This window comes from Hyperolius riggenbachi, chromosome 11, assembly GCF_040937935.1.
Source record: "Hyperolius riggenbachi isolate aHypRig1 chromosome 11, aHypRig1.pri, whole genome shotgun sequence".
In the NCBI taxonomy this organism is placed as follows: Eukaryota; Metazoa; Chordata; class Amphibia; order Anura; family Hyperoliidae; genus Hyperolius; species Hyperolius riggenbachi.
The window spans coordinates 52,048,286-52,064,824 of record NC_090656.1 but is presented as its reverse complement, the minus strand read 5'-3'; the positions used below and the strand labels follow the sequence as shown (position 1 = coordinate 52,064,824).

Below are 16,539 nucleotides of genomic sequence, written 5' to 3'. Positions count from 1 at the left end.
AGCTTTTTATTGAAAAGTCAAGTAATTATAGACTTGTACAACTGTTTTATCATCCCACAGGCCTCCAGCCTCCTCTGTGTGTAGCTGATCGCATTTTCAGCCATGCACAGTGCATGCGATCCTCAGACATCCGTGTGTGGCGATTCACTGCGGAATCACAAAACATGGTTGCATACATTGTTGTGCAATCGCAGAGCAAATCACTTCATTATAAATAAATGGAATCACAATCACATTATACGATTCTTTGTGCGATTTCGATTACAATTCTATTTACGATCCGATTTAAATCCGACATGTCCTATCAGGATTCGATTTGCCATTGTTTTGCAATGGCAAATTGAATTGAATCAAATCGATTCCCGATCGGACATGTCAGATTGAATCTGGTCGTAAATAGAATTGTAATCGAATCGCACAAAGAATCCTATCGTGTAGATTGGGCTAAAGAGGAGGCTACACTTTTATGAAATATTAATATTTCAGGTACAAGACTTAGAGGTTTTGAGGCTCCATCTTTTGTAAGTTTGTGATGGCCTGTGACTCTGTGCTCTAAAGTTTTTTTATTTAGTTGTGCATTCTGCATAGATTCACAAAGGCGAACTCTCTTTTCACAAGGTTTTAGTATGACCACTATTTTCTAAATCGTAATCTTAAGTCCTTTATCGGGTTGATCACTTGGATAAAACAATTTTTTTTTTCTAGGTTTTGGGATCACCTTTGGGTTTTTTAATGATCATAGTGTATTCCTTAGTAAATTAGGTTTCTGGTTGCCTCTATTGCATAGCGAATCCAAAGTCAAGATTAGGGATGATCAATGAGTTGCAAATATTTCCGAGTTCATGCAGAATTATGTACATTTTTATACAAATGTATGCAGTTTGAAAATGGACAAATCCATTTAAACCTTGGTGGGACTTGATTGGTCCATTTTCAAGCTGCACAAATTTGCATATAAATTTACATAATCATGCATGAACTCAGAAATTTGCATCTCATTGCTCATGCCTAGTCAAGATGGCATTGGTGCCCCGTACTTCCAGTGTAAAAGGCAGAGCCTGTCATGTCGAGCTCAGTCTTAATGCTGCTATGATCAGGAGGGGTCTCAGGTTAATAACTTACCTGCTTGCCTGTAATTCAATATACAGGTGACCCTCCACCTCCCTCTTCAAAAGCTCCCTATGGACTTTTTTTTTTTTTTAGTCTTCCGAAGCACTTGCCACTCCCACATGCGTTGCTGCAGGCCACCTCCAGCTCGCCAGCCATGGCCTAATTGGTGGCTGCTGGGGGTGGGCCACAGCAACCTAGGTGGGGGTGGCCACAGAGCTTCAGAAGAGTTTTTGGAAAAATGGCCACAACTGTCTGGCTGAGAAGGGGGTCTAATAAATTACAGGCAATCGGGTACGTTATTAACCCTATGACCCCTCCTGATCCTGGCAGCATTAAGACAGAACCTGACATGGCAGGCTGTGCCTTTAACACTGGGAGGACTCTTCAAACGTCAGTATTTTAAATGCTATATTTGTCTTGTAGCGGTTAACCATGTTTTTTGTTTCATCCAGGGGTTCACCTGAGGAAGCAGCATTCTTTTATTGAGCAAGGCAAGAAGTGTCGCTACTGTGATACAGTCTTCCATGAGCGTTATGCTCTTATCCAGCACCAGAAGTCTCACAAAAATGAAAAGCGATTTAAATGTGACCAGTGTGAATATGCCTGCAGACAGGTGATTTTTATTTTTTATTTTATTTTTTTTATTCTCATCAAGAATAGTTGGTTTACCCCATTTAAACTTGGTGTAACTGAATAGAGGTGGCTAATGAGATCCTAAGAATTCCTAATGAATGCAGATATATACAAGTATATGCATCTTGAAAATGCCCCAATCGCATTTTGCCTTAATTTGGTCCCTTTTCAAGCTGCCTAAATTAGCAAAAAATTTTGAAAACTTCTGCAGCAATTTGGGATTATTTGCATCTCATGGATCCTCCCTACAACTAAACACCGAATTTGTAAACTCAACATCTTAAGGTGGCCATACATCAGACGACTTGGCAGCTGTTCGACCATCCAATTCAATTATTGTAATCGAATTGGATGAAAATTGATGCTGCCAAGTGCATGCTTGACCGACAAAGCGACCAGTTTCGGGACGGAAATTGGTGGCATGGTCGATCGCGCACGCCGCAAGATGTCGAGCCGAAGTTGGCTGGTCGGGTGTGCAGCGATACGGCGGTGATTTCCGGGACGAGATTACGAAGCCCCCCCGCCGCCGCTACCGTCGCAATGTATAAATCTGCCCGGTGTGTGCATTTATGCTTTACCTGTCCTGTAGCAGCCACTGCGCGGTGTCCATAACCTCTTGGCGGCTCTCAGTACGCGCCACCGGTGCATATTGTCTAATGTCAATCACTATGCACCAGTGACATGTACGGAAAGCCGCCCAGAGGATTACGGACACCGCGCGGAGGCTGCTACTGGAAATGGGCCTTAAAGCGAACCAAGCACCAATGTAAACATTCTTCTGAACTGAGTGTGCTGCTCATTACTTCTCACCCCCCCCCCCCCATTCAGATGCGCCATCTTCTACATATCCCGGCATGCATTGTGGCACGCACATGCTCACAACACTGCTGGGAGAGGGGCAGGAGGTTTGGTGCTGCCTCAATGGCGCGTTCCATTTAGAACCTCCCTTATTCGTGCTTTGTTCATTGATAAATATGTGCTATTTATGGTTGCTTTCTTTTATCTGCATTTTAATCTTGTGCTTTCTGATTTCTTCCTCCTCCCCCTTTGAATCTCCCAGGAGCGTCATATGATCATGCATAAGCGAACGCATACTGGAGAGAAACCGTATGCATGCAGTCATTGCGACAAAACATTCCGCCAGAAACAGCTCCTGGACATGCACTTCAAAAGATACCATGATCCCAGCTTTGTCCCTGCTGCTTTTGTGTGTTCCAAATGTGGCAAAACATTTACTCGGAGGGTAAGTTTTTTTTTTTTTTTTTTTTTTTTTTTTTTTTTTTTTTTTTTTTTTTGTGTCCCCCCCCCCCCCACACACTTATTACATGCAGACATTGTTTATATAACAATCATTAAATTGTTTATGTATATTACTTCAACAACCCATGCATAGCATCGCACTAGGCTGTAGGTGCCGTCCGATTAAGCTATATTATATTGCCATACAGCTTAGATCTGTCGCATGGCAATTTTAGCTTTTTTGTTTTCTTATTCCAAGCACAGTCATGGTGTACAGAGGAGGATCCCACTGTGCAAGTGGAGTTTTAGTTGTTCCCACAAAGCCGGTCAGTCTCGCTGTAGCCTGACACCTTGTTCATAAGGCTGCACTACAGTGTTTTTCTAAGCAAGGGGGAAGAAGTCTCCTTCCCTGCTGCCCCTCTCGCACAGTTAAGAGGAGGCGGCAGAATCTTGGATAACTATTGCTGCAGCTGTTTTTAGCCCTTCAAATTGTCTGAGACAACCTCCTACAATAACCACCTACTTATACCTTAAAGCCAGGGCTGATTTTTGGACTTAATGAAACCACTATAGCCTAACTTTGTGTTAGTGATTTCTGTGAACCTTTAAACTATGTAACCAACACACTGTAGACCCACTCTACATAGGTTCACCAGGCTAACATAAGAGATCTTGGAATCCTGGTCTAAAAGTGTCTGCATACTTAACCTTCCGGGGTAAGCCGTGCAGGAGGTTTTCTCAGGCCCAGCTGGGCCGATTTGCACAATTTTTTTTTTATTTTTTATTTATTTGTTTGCCGCACGCAGCTAGCTGCATGGGCACACCGATCGCCGCCGCCCCGCGCCGATTTGCCGCTATTCGCCGCGCATGCCCCCACCCTAGACACCTTGCGCAGCCTGACCTATCAGCGCCAGGTAGTGCTGAGGGGTGGATCGGGACTCTCGGTGACGTCATCCCGCCATGGCGACAGGGGAAGCCCTCCAGGAAATCCCGTTCTTTGAACGGGATTTCCTGATCGCCGGAGGCGCTCGAAGAGGGTAGGGGGATGCCGCTGCACAGCAGCTAGGGCTCGCTACATGATATATAAATAAAAAATTACAAAAAAAGGCTGCGCTGCCCCCTGGCGGTTTTTAATAGACCGCCAGGGAGGTTAAAGGACAACCGAGGTGACCTGTATGTACAGTGCCAAGCACACCAATAACTAGGCTGTGTTCCTTTTTCTTTCTTTCTCTGCCTGAAAGAGTTAAATATCTTAAGTGATTTTTTTAGGAGACTGCGGATAGATACAATTTTCTCTTCAGTTTATTTTCACCTCGGATGTCCTTTGTGTTAAGTGTGCTTTAAATAGTTTCAAATAAAGCTGATCAAGATTGCAGTATAGTTGCATTATTTATTGTACACACTCGATAAGATTTAGGCATGTCCACTCTAGTATGCGCAGTATAGGCTGTCAAGCTGTGTTTATACTGATAGTAAAGAAGCTGCAGTGTGTTCTGATCTATGCTTGAATAACGAGTCTGAGTCTTTAACCACTGCTTCTACAGGGTTATATAGGCTATCTGCACTTAAAATATCCCTCTGAGTAGGGCTGAACAATTTTCTGTTTAAAACCAAAAATTGCGATGAGGGCAATGACTATCTTGGGATCGTCAAAGCGGTGGTTTTTGCCGCTGCCGCCTGGTCTGCTCCGCTCCCTTCCCCTGCTTGCCGCCCCCTCCTCCAGTAATTTCCCGTCAGTCGGGCTCACCGCATTGAACTACCACGCGGTGAGCCGCATGAAAGAGACGGCGAGCATTCTCGGCCTGTACCAAGAAGTGTGATGTCACTTCCTGGCTGCCACCGTTACTAGGCAACACTTGTTGCCTCTTCCATGCGGCTCACCGCGCAGTGTGCAACGCAGTGAGCCCGACTGTAATGGGAACTTACTGGAGGTGGGGGGCCGCGAGCAGGGGAAGGGAGCGGAGCAGGTAAAGTCAGAGGGGAGATCTGGAGGCTGCAGCACCTACACAATGCCTAACCTGTCCTGTGGCCTCTACTCAGTGCTTAACCTGTCCTGTGGCCCCTACACTGCCTAACCTGTCCTGTGGCCCCTACACTGCCTAACCTGTCCTATGGCCCCTACACTGCCTAACCTGTCCTGTGGCCCCTTCACAGTGCCTAACCTGTCCTGTGGCCTCTACACAGTGCCTAACCTGTACTGTGGCCTCTACACAGTGCCTAACCTGTCCTGTGGCCTCTACACAGTGCCTAACCTGTCCTGTGGCCTCTACACAGTGCCTAACCTGTCCTGTGGCCTCTACACAATGCCTAACCTGTCCTGTGGCCTCTACACAATGCCTAACCTGTCCTGTGGCCCTCTACACACTGCCTAACCTGTCCTGTGGCCCCTATACACTGCCTAACCTGTCCTGTAGCCTTATCTTAATTCTGCAATGTATGAATTGTCTCTCCAGAATACAATGTCAAGACATGCTGATCATTGCACTGGTCCTGATGGAACTGATGGTGAAAATGGAGAAGGAGAGATTGTGCACAAAAAGGTGAAACGTGGGCGAAAAAGGAAAATGCGCTCCAAAAAGGAAGGCTCAACAGATAGCGGTAAGATCTCTTGACAGTGACCTTGATTTGAAATGGTAATCAATAGACATATGACCTCTCCAACACTGCTACTGCCTACAGAGTGTGCCCTAGTGGCTGCAGCTCTGGTGCTTTGAGTCTTCCATGAGAAAATATAAATGTTCTGTGTCTTGTCTCGCGTATTCTTTGAAAGTGCTGAAGAACAGGTCAGTGCTATCTAAATAATGGTGATTCTTTTTTTTTTTTTTTTTTTTTTTTTTTTTTTACAGGGTTTCTTTAACAGACCTTTTCTTATGCTAAACAGTCATATCTGCCTGTAGGCTTCTCTAAAATAACACTAATCTAAATAACTAAAAACAAAATAATACACAGGAGGAAGGGGAGCAGTGCAAGGAACCAGCTACTGACGGAATAGACATTAGAGGTAGTGAGGATAACTGAGGAATGAGACCTCCCATATAAGCATACTAGAAATGTGTATAATCCTATTTTAGGATTTCCCAAGCTCAGTCAGTCTAAAGATTTTATATGGACAATGTGGCTGCTTACATAATCTATAGAGTATCTACAGCAAGTATTACAGATGTCCTCTCCAGCTTTGGCCGCTTACCATTACCTTTCTTTTCCTTGCTCCATATGTTTTACATCAGCAGTAACATGCAATGCCCCGGTTTCAGGACCTCTCAAGGAAAGCAAAAATGTGGTTTACAACAACCAGATGGGAATACCCGGTTTCATTTCTTTTTTGTTTTATATATAGCATATTTATATACAAACTTTGCTCTGGATTTCAGGTAGATCTGTTTAACCACTTTTTATAGCCCCCTAGTGCACAGGCGATATATATTTTTTTTTTTTTTTCCCCCAATTCAGTCTTCCACAAGTTTAATGGTTTATTGCTCTGCCAATCAATTGTACCTTTTCTACTCACTAATAGAGCTTTCTTTCAGTGGTATTTGAATGCTGCCGCGATTTTTATTTTAAAAGTTTGTTTAAAAAAAAAGGCCCTTTTTTTTCTCCCCCCATCCCCCAATTAGCCCTATATTGCATTGCATACACTACACATAGGCTTCCACCTATGATGGGGATTAGATTGTGAGCCACTCATGTGGACCGTTAAGTGACAAGGACATCCTCTACAGTGCTGCGCTAGATTGCAGCACTGTATAAATATATTTGGGGGGTTTTGTGTTAAAATCAGCCTGCCAGCAAGCACTCGTTCTCGCGAGATCACGCCATATGGCATGATCGAGGAACAAGAGAGCCACTCTGCGGCTGCCATCCTGCGCTAGGCGGTCACAGAGAGGTCAACCTCCTTGGCTGTATGATTTCCGGGTTTTAGGGTCTTTTCGGCATGTTTCAGACTCAGGGGGGAAAATCATGCCGCCAGAATGCCTGCAGCAGCCCCTGCTCTCACTCACCTCCCTGGGCTCTGGTGCTGCAATTTTCTCTGTCCTCCGGATTGCGCTTTAACTCTGTAGTGAGATCACTGTCGGCGATCTCACCAGAGTGATTCAGAGCCTCGGAGGACAGGAAGGAGAACGGCTCCTGACGTCTGCATCCCCCAGGAGGTGAGTAACAACGCGTACTATACTCTGCATTGAGCTCCTAGCGGCTAGCCCGAGCGTAGCTCAGGCTTACCGCCAGGGAGGTTAAGCATGACTACAAAGAAATTTAAAATTCAAATCTGATAATACATGGTGAGTTCAGGTATGGTTTTAAGTATAATGGGGTCCTGTGCAAAATTTACATGTGAGGCACCTTTTAATACTGTAAAGTTCTGACCTGTACAGCAGTCCTGACATATGGAGCCCCTTTGGAACTTGAGGTCCTTGGCAACTGCCCATTTTGACCCTAAAGAAGCACCACCCCTGGGTGAGTCACAGGCGAGGCTTGCCATACTTTTCTCATAGGGAGTAATGATCGGTAACCCAAGGCTTCCCCACCCCACCAGAGATTTAATGGAAAAATGCCATATTGTATTTGCTTGGAGTAGCATTTAAACCTGTACATCCAAAATGAACACCTCAGTGAAGCTGAAGGAAAACGTCAGCTGATGTCAAAATGTCTTCCATTTTTCAGAAGAAAATGCTGAGCCAGACCTTGATGATGATGACGAAGACGATGAAGATGATGAGGATGATTTGCCAATTGAAATAGAAGGCATAGAAGGTGAACCTATTCATGACGTGGAACAACCACTTGCTCAGTTGCCACCCCCCGCGAAAAAACGTAGGGGACGACCTCCTGGAAAAGCTACTCAGCACAAACAAAGTAAGTTTGTAATTTTTGACCATTGGTCCATTTTAGAAAGTGAAATCAGTAGGCACATGTCAATATTGACAAATTGGAGACTGGTTTGTAGAGATCTGTACTACTGCAAATATTAATCTTAGTTTATTAAGGCCTCTTTCACAGTGCGCCGTTAAAGTCGCATGTTACAACAACATGTAACGCACAATGACTTACTGTAATGAAAAATCAATGGGCTGTTCACAGTGCAGACGTTGCGTTGGTGTCTAACGCTGCACATTAAATGAAAGTGCTGCATGCTATGTGGTATACACGTTCTTAGCTGCGTTAAACTGTTTGCACATGCTCAGTAATGTTTTCTTTTTTTTTCGCATGCGCCGTTTTCGACGCACAGTGATAGAACGAAAACGGCGCATGCGTAAAAAAAAAAAAGAACATTACTGAGCATGTGCAAACAGTCTAACGCAGGGCTAAATTAAGGTTGCATCAAACGCAGCGTCTTACTGTGTAAGAGGTCTAAATGCTTAAAGACCTACAATAAAAAGAGCTGTAAGGCAACCAGGTTTGCAGGTGATAGGCGACCTCTGCGATCAGTGTGCACAACATTCTCAGTGGATTCACAACAGCTCTGCTGGGAGTACGTATGTATAGTACTACTGTGTAACTTAATTTGTAGTCGCCAACCCCAAATTTAACATATCAAACTGATTTCATGAATTTTATCATATTTCCTATTTTAATTACAGTTTAAATTTATTAGAAGTCGGAGAGTTTCCAAAAGCTTTCGGAAGGGGGGGGGGGGGGGAGGAGGGTCCTATAGATACTTGAAACCAGGAGAAATGGCATGAGAAAAATTGCTTGGTTCCCTTCAAAGGATACCCGAAGTGACATGAGATAGACATGGGTATGTACAGTGCCTTGCACACAGATAACTATGCTGTGTTCCTTTTTTTTTTTCTTTCTCTGCCTGAAAGAGTTCAATATCAGGTATGTAAGTGGCTGACTCAGACAGGAAGTGATCACAGTGTGACCCTCACTGCTCAATAATTCCAACTATAAAACACGTTCCTAGCAGAAAATGCCTTCTGAGAGCAAGAAAGCGGTAAAAAGGGGAATTTCCTGTCAGGACTGAGTCAGCCACTTACATACCTGATATTTAACTCTTTCAGGCAGAGAAAGAAAAAAAACCACAGCATAGTTGTGTGCAAGGCACTGTACAAACACGTCTGTCTCATCATGTCACTTCGGGTATCCTTTAAAGACAAACTGTAAGAACACCGCAGAACCTAATCAATTATTCAGGAGACACATTTTATTGTTTTACCCTTGTCTGGGTTTCTGCATCAGAAAAGATTCTATGTATTTCTGTACATTATTGTATATCCCTGCCTTCCCAGTAATGTTTAGCCTAGGCTGTGATGTCAAACTGCCTACCGCCCCAAAGCACTCTGGGAGATCATGTGCTGTTTCCACTCACTTCTTAAGCCTCATCTACACGCATAGATGAGGCTGCGATCCGGCGGCTCGATTACCCGCCGGATCGCCTCTTCCGCGTACCCGCCGCGCCCCCCGGATTCGATTCCTCCGGCCGGCGCTGCTTATCTTCCGCTCGATTGCCTGCTATTGTCCCCTCGCGGGGAACGAGCAGGGAATCGGCGGTAGCAAGATCCGGCGGTAGCAATCGGCGGTAGCAAGACCTGTCGGATCTTATCAATCGAGCCGCATTAGCGGCTCAATTGATAAGCCACATCGCCTCCTCATCTACCCGTGTAGATGAGACTTAAGGGGAGGGAGTTGCTATTTTATTCAGCTTGCATGCAAATGACATTGAAATTGTATTTGGCTTGGAATTGGGCATGTCCAAATCAGCAGGGAGTTGATTTAATTAAGCCTATTCCAAACAGCATGTTGTTTACATTACTTTAACAAGCCAGAGCTGGGAATCAGCTGAACTGTTGCCCGTACAAGTTTTGTATTGATCAGTGTAGTGTAGGCTAAGTGCCAGTCAATTCTTCCCTCAGCTATTCCTAATTAACAAAAATGCCAAACTTTTACAAATGGCTGGGATTTCATTCTTCCGTTGATTCTTGTTCGATCCCCTGTTTCAAAAAAAATATAATAAAATGTTAGTGGTCTTTACCGTGAATGATAAAATGGTTGGTAAACAATTGATCCATCATTGGGACATTTAACTTGGAGTAGTATTCATTTGACTACCATTGAATCTTGATCATGTTTCATCTAAAAAATTATTCAGAATCAAATTGCTGCCACCACTAGCTTTCTCTCAAGTGGTGCTATACAGAGGTATGTGACTGCTGTTCCTCCCCCACCTGATTGATAAAATGATCACCACCTGTTAAGTTTGTTAGTAAATAAAGATATAGGCCTCAATTCACTTAGGGCCCATTTCCACTTGTGCCGCACGCATCAGGGAGACGCGGGGCGGCACTTCCGGGTGTGCCGGATCGCAGGCGAATCCCATAAGCCGTGCCATGCATGGCTATGGGATTCGCAGCCTCTCGAGCGAATTCTGCGGGCAGTACCGGCTGAATCGCTAGCGCAAGCGATTCGGCCAGCAGCGCCATTATCCTCTATAGCAGTTTCCCCGTGCGATTTGTGTGCGGGGAAACTGTGGATTCGGAGCGGTTTCCGCGCCAGTGGAAACGGGCCCTAAGACAATGCTGGAGATAAGGCAAGAGAAAACTTGCCACCACACAGTGAGAGTTATCTTATCTCTTTATTCCTTAAAGAGAAACTCCGACCAAAAATTTAACTTTATCCCAATCAGTAGCTGATACCCCCTTTTACATGAGAAATTGATTCCTTTTCACAAACAGACCATCAGGGGGAGCTGTATGACTGATATTGTGGTGAAACCTCTCCCACAAGAAAAGTACGTACTTTTTTAGGCAGTTTCCTGTCTGTGAACCTTGTTGCATTGTGGAAAATAGCGGTTACAGCTGTTTCCAACTGCCAAAAACCATGCATCAGCTACATCACCTGCCAACACTAAAATGTTCACTGGAGTTCCTCTTTAAGGCAGGGGTCACACTTGTCTTTCAGTTTCTACACTTTGCAGAAAACTGAAAGACAAGTGTGTACCCTGACTTACAGCAGCTAATGTAATTTATAGAGAAAACTGACAAATTGCGCAAGATGTCAGTTTTTTTTCTGCATGCGAAATCTGCATTAAAGTGTGACCTTGCTTATTGATTAACATGAGTTCTCAGTTGAAGTCAGTTTTTCTGTGCAGAAAACGCGTACGAAAGCCGGTAAGTGTGACCCCTGCCTAAGTGTTGGCAGGTGATGTAGATGCTGCATGGTTTTGGCAGTTGGAAACAGCTGTAACAGCTATTTCCACAATGCAACAAGGTTCACAGACAGGAAACTGCCGAAAAAAAGTTCGAACTTTTCTTGTGGGAGGGGTTTCACCAAAATATCAGTCATACAGCGCCCCCTGATGGCCTGTTTGTGAAAAGGAATAGATTTCTCATGTAAAAGGGGGTATCAGCTACTGATTGGGATAAAGTTACATTTTTGGTCAGAGTTTCTCTAAGTTTTTAGGTTTGCCTGAGGTAAAATGTTTCCTAAATACTACATGCCTCATCACCATGGTGATAACTATAGAAACGTTATTAAGACAGGAGATAAGCTTAGTGAATTGAGGCCATAGCCTTCCAGTAATAAGCGCACACCAGAGGATTTCCAAAAGTGGTCTTCAGAAGATGGTTTACTTCAGAGTGCAGTACGCTTAAACTTGCATCTGTTCTTTACCATTATGGGTTCTTATGACGTCTCTTTACCTTTCAGCTGCAGCTGTGATTCAAGTAGAAGATCAAACCACAGGGGACATTGAGAATATAATCGTCCAAGTAAAGAAAGAATCTGACATGGAGGCAGTGGGTGTAATAGAGGCTCCACCAGCTCCTCCCACAGTGGAAGCTCCGAATGGTGACCTTACTCCAGAGATGATTTTGAGCATGATGGATCGGTGATGATGGCGATTGTCACAGCTTTTCTGAACTGAACCGGGCTGTGTTTAAATGGCTCGCTTCTATTTTATGGAGATTTTTTTCCCCCACCCCCAATTTTGTTGCTTTTTGACTTAATTTTAATACCCTTGTTTTATCATGCCCATAGTGTGTTGGGAGGGATGGGCAAGCTCACTGAGTGACCAAAAGTACACGGAAATCATGGCTCTCTAATTGCTTTTTAGGTAGCCTAGTGACTCTCTTTTTTTAGGGACTCCACGGGGTCGTCTTTGCTGTTTCCAACATTCATTTAACAGTGAAATGTCGCGTTCCCTCCACTTTCAGAGGCTGCACATGAGTCTTCATTTTATCCAGTCATTTTCTATTTTAAACCGTAATAGGCTTGTCTGATTTAAAAATAAGAAAAGAGCTTTAGAAGCCAGTGGACTAGAATTATGATATACCAGTTGCCTATTACTTTTGCTTAAATTGTAGTGTCGTATTAAAAAAAACAAAAAAAAAATGGAATTTCACTAAAGCCCTGCCTTTTTTTCCTTTTGAAATGCAAAATCATTGTTTTGAAATTCTGCTTGTATGTTCCCTGAAAATTTATCTGTTTGCAAAAGGACATTGTTTATATTTATAAATATATATATATATAGCATGCTTAAAGTTTATTTTGCCTTGTTGTGCAAGATCTGGTTATGTAAATAACTTTTTTTTAATATTTTAAGCTTTTGTTTTTTTCTATCGAACAGCATAATAATTATGGGAAGATGTAGCAGGGAAGTAATTTTAATGAACTGTTTGGGTAAAATGCATATTGTTGGCAACACATTACGTTTTTATCAATTCCCCCCCCCCATCATTGTGTTTTGTTTTATTTTATTTTTCCCCCACTTCGTAGAAAGTGTTCAGCTCTAACTCGCTACTATAGGTACAATGATGTAATCTATTTTTTTTTCCTGTTTAAATGCACATGGATCGTGCTCAAAATAAGTGTATATTTCGTCATGGCGACTTCATTCTTTTTCTGGAGTAAAAGGGGCTTTCCACTTTAAGGTGTGAGCCATGCTCGACTGCTCGCGGTCTCGCCACCCGAAACCACTGCCAATCAGCTGTTTGACGTCAAGAGAAAGGAAGCTTTGGCGTTTTCAGTGGATCTCCTCTCCATACTGTAATGCTGATCTCCTATTGCGTGAAACGGTGGACTGGTGAATCGAATTTTTGATAGAGAACTATTAATTTTCCCCTCACCCTAAAGATAAAAATCAACCGGGTTAGATGTTTTCTGTCTGACGGGATGTAATAAAAGATAACTGGTAAAGTCATTCACATTAAACAATTTGTTTTTGTTTTTTATGTACTGCAAAGCTTATTAATCATTTGTTGGATATTTCTAGAGTTCTCCTGTGTGTGTGGTCAGCATTAAAGCAAAGCAGGTCCAAATCCTGTCAGCTCTGTAGCTGCTTCTCTCACCACTGCAGATAGCTGATTGGTGGAGGCTCCTGGCTAGTCAGCATAGGCTGGCAAAGTGGAAAAACCCTTTTCTTTCTTTTTTTTTTTTTTTAATTTTCCTGCTATGTGCTGCCTACAAGCGCTGTCTGTCTAGATTTTTTGAATAGGCTAAAATCTTTTTGTAACTTGCTGTCTTGTGTGATACTTTGGTTATATTGAGGCCAACATTTATGAATTAAAAAAAGTAGGATTTCTGAAATGCGAATGTACCACTGTATAGCTAATAAATAATTCATGTAGGTTTATGTGTTTCACTGACCACTTCATAACCTGAACTGTGTTGGCTTATAATTCTTTGTGTTTAGTGTGTCCATGCCTCCGTCCTGGTACTTCGTGCAGATAATACTGAATGTTCTCTGGCAGAACTCCACAGTAACATACATTTGATTGGTCACCTGTCAAAAGCAGTCTTGTTGACTTGTCTTAAAGTGTAACTGTCGGGCATAAAATCAAAAATCAATTCTTTATTTTTGAGTAATAAGGATGCTAATCAGGCAATCCAAAAGTTAAAAATCTCGATTACTTTTCTTGTTTATAAATGATCATTCCCCAGTTTACCTGACTCTTATTTGGTACATTGCCACAAAAAAAGTTGCAGGGCATGCTGGGTTGTCCTTTTTTGCTTCTGTACATTAGTTAAGTCTGAGGGGAAATAAAGAAGCAAAAAAAGACAACCCAGCATGCCCTGCAACTTCCTTTGTGCGGCAACGTACCAAATAAGTCAGGTAAACTGGAGAATGATCATTTATAAACAATTTAACGTTTGGATTGCCTGGTTAGCATCCTTATTGCTTGTTTACCAGATAAAAATAAAGAATTAATTTATTTTTGGTTTTATGCCCGATGGTTACACTTTAACCACTTCACCACTGAGGGGGTTTACCCCCTGACCACCAGAGCAATTTTCACCTTTCAGCGCTGCTTCCATTCATTCGTCTATAACTTTATCATTACTTATCACAATTAAACGATCTAGATCTTGTTTTTTCCACCACCAATTAGGCTTTCTTTAGGTGGGACATTATGCCAAGAATTATTTTATTCTAAATGTGTTTTAATGGGAAAATAGGAAAAATGTGGGAAAAAATTAAGTTTTTTTTCAGTTTTCGGCCATTATAGTTTTTAAATAATGCATGCTACTGTAATTAAAACCCATGAAATGTATTTGCCCTTTTGTCCCGGTTATAAAACCATTTAAATTATGTCCCTATCACAATGTTTGCCGCCAATATTTTATTTGGAAATAAAGGTGCATTTTTTTTCAGTTTTGCGTCCATCCCTAATTACAAGCCCATAGTTTATAAAGTAAGTGTTGTACCCTCCTGACAAATATTTAAAAAGTTCAGTCCCTAAGGTAACTATTTATGTATTTTTTTTTTATTGTACATTTTATAAAAAAAAATGTATTACAAAAAAAAAATTGGGAGTGTGGGAGGTAATGAGTTAATTTTTTGTGTAAAAGTAATTTATTTGTATGTGAAAAATGTGTAGGGTGTAGTATTACTATTTGGCCACAAGATGGCCACAGTAACTTTTTGCTTTAATGCGACCTCCAAGCGTCCTTCCGGAAGCTTGGAGGAAGTATAAGGAGGCTGTAAGTGTTTGATTTTTCTCACAATGATCGCGCTGCCCATCGGAGAGCAGCGGATCGTTGCGGGGCTAAGATCAAGGAACGGGAATGGATTTTTCCGTTCATTGATCTCCGGGCGAGCGGGCGGCGGCGTGTTTACTAGCGGCGGGTTTACGGGCGGGAGCGCGGGCAGCGGCGGGAACGCGGAAAGTACGGATTTCTCCGCCCCTGGGGGTTAAAGGACGGAAAAAGGGACGGAGAAATCCGTACGGGCGGGGGTAAACTGGTTAAAGGCTACCCGAAGAGACATGTGACATGATGAGATAGACATAGGTATTTTCAGTGCCTAGCACACAAATACCTATGCTATTCCTTTTTTTTTTTTTTTTTTTGTTCCTTTCTCTGCCTGAAAGGTTTAGGGCTCATTTCCACTATTGCGGTGCGGAATCGCCTGGATTCCACCGCTGATGAAATCGCATGCGGATGCGATTCCGCATGTGGTTTTTGCCGCGAATTCGCATAGGTGAGGGTATATGCGATTTTAACCATGTCACTGCCTGTGTGAATTTACATTGGTACCTATGCGAATTCGCGGCAAAAAACCGCATGGGGAAACTCATGCGATTTCCCTATTAAATACATTGTGTGCGATTCGCCTGCATTCCACACGCAGGTGAATTCTGCAGGGTGTTCCGTGCAGATTTTCTCCGCACAATAAAACGCTCCCGCAGACGCATAAGTGGAAACAGGCCCAATCACTTATATTGTCTATGCGAATTTGCATACGCAAGACGCATGTGGATTTGCGATAGTGGAAACGAGGCCTTAAAAATCAGGTATGCAAGTGACAGGTCCTGTCTGGGTCAGGACTGGGTCTGACTAAATTATAACCCTCGCTGATAAGGAATTACAGCCATAAAACATTTTCCTAACAGAAAATTGCTTCTGAAGGCAGGAAAGAGATTAAAAAAAGGTCAATAGTTCATAGATTTTAGCTCTGGCATACTTCAATGAATGTGTCATTGAGCAGAAACAATGAAATGGGAAAAATGTAAAAAGCAGATTTAACCTACTTAGCGGTAACCCCGTGTGTGACACGGGGTAAGCTGCCGCAGGGTGCCGCTCAAGCCCTGCTGGGCCGATTTTAAATTTTTTTTTTTTTTGCTGGACGCAGCTAGCACTTTGCTAGCTGCGCCAGCACCCCGATCGCCGCCGCGCGCCCGATCGCTGCTATCCGGTGCGGCGCGCCCCCCCCCCCCAGACCCCGTGCGCTGCCTGGCCAATCAGTGCCAGGCAGCGCCGAGGGTTGGATCCGGAGTCCCAATGACGTCGGTGACTTTGAACGGGATTTCCTGATCGGAGATCGCCGAAGGCGATCGAAGCGGGGGGATGCCGCTGAGCAGCGGCTATCATATAGCGAGCCCTGGGCTCGCTACATGATTTTAAAAAAAAAAAACTGCTGCGCTGCTTCCTGGCGGTATTTTTCATACCGCCAAGGGGGTTAAATATAAAATAAAACTGGGATATCTAAAAAGTCATTTCTAGGAGGAGGAGGATAGATGCGATTGTTTATCTCATCAGTTTTTCACCTTGAGTGTCTTTTAAAGCGTAAAAGATTCTTTAATAGTTTCGTTGTTTTTAAAATGTAAACTTTTTGAAGTCATT

At 43.1% G+C, this 16,539-nt stretch overlaps 1 protein-coding gene across 1 annotated transcript in view; it reads left to right on the top strand.

The window, feature by feature from the left end:
- Window positions 1-13,579, top strand: part of CTCF (CCCTC-binding factor) — a 63,902-nt gene extending 50,323 nt beyond the window's left edge. Inside the window, exons 7-11 of the mRNA XM_068261738.1 lie at window positions 1,563-1,723; window positions 2,804-2,986; window positions 5,436-5,580; window positions 7,642-7,833; window positions 11,626-13,579. Coding sequence (XP_068117839.1) covers window positions 1,563-1,723; window positions 2,804-2,986; window positions 5,436-5,580; window positions 7,642-7,833; window positions 11,626-11,810 — 866 coding nt within the window. The 3' untranslated portion in view covers window positions 11,811-13,579. The remainder of the gene's footprint in view (window positions 1-1,562; window positions 1,724-2,803; window positions 2,987-5,435; window positions 5,581-7,641; window positions 7,834-11,625) is intronic.
- The last annotated feature ends 2,960 nt before the right edge of the window (window positions 13,580-16,539 follow it).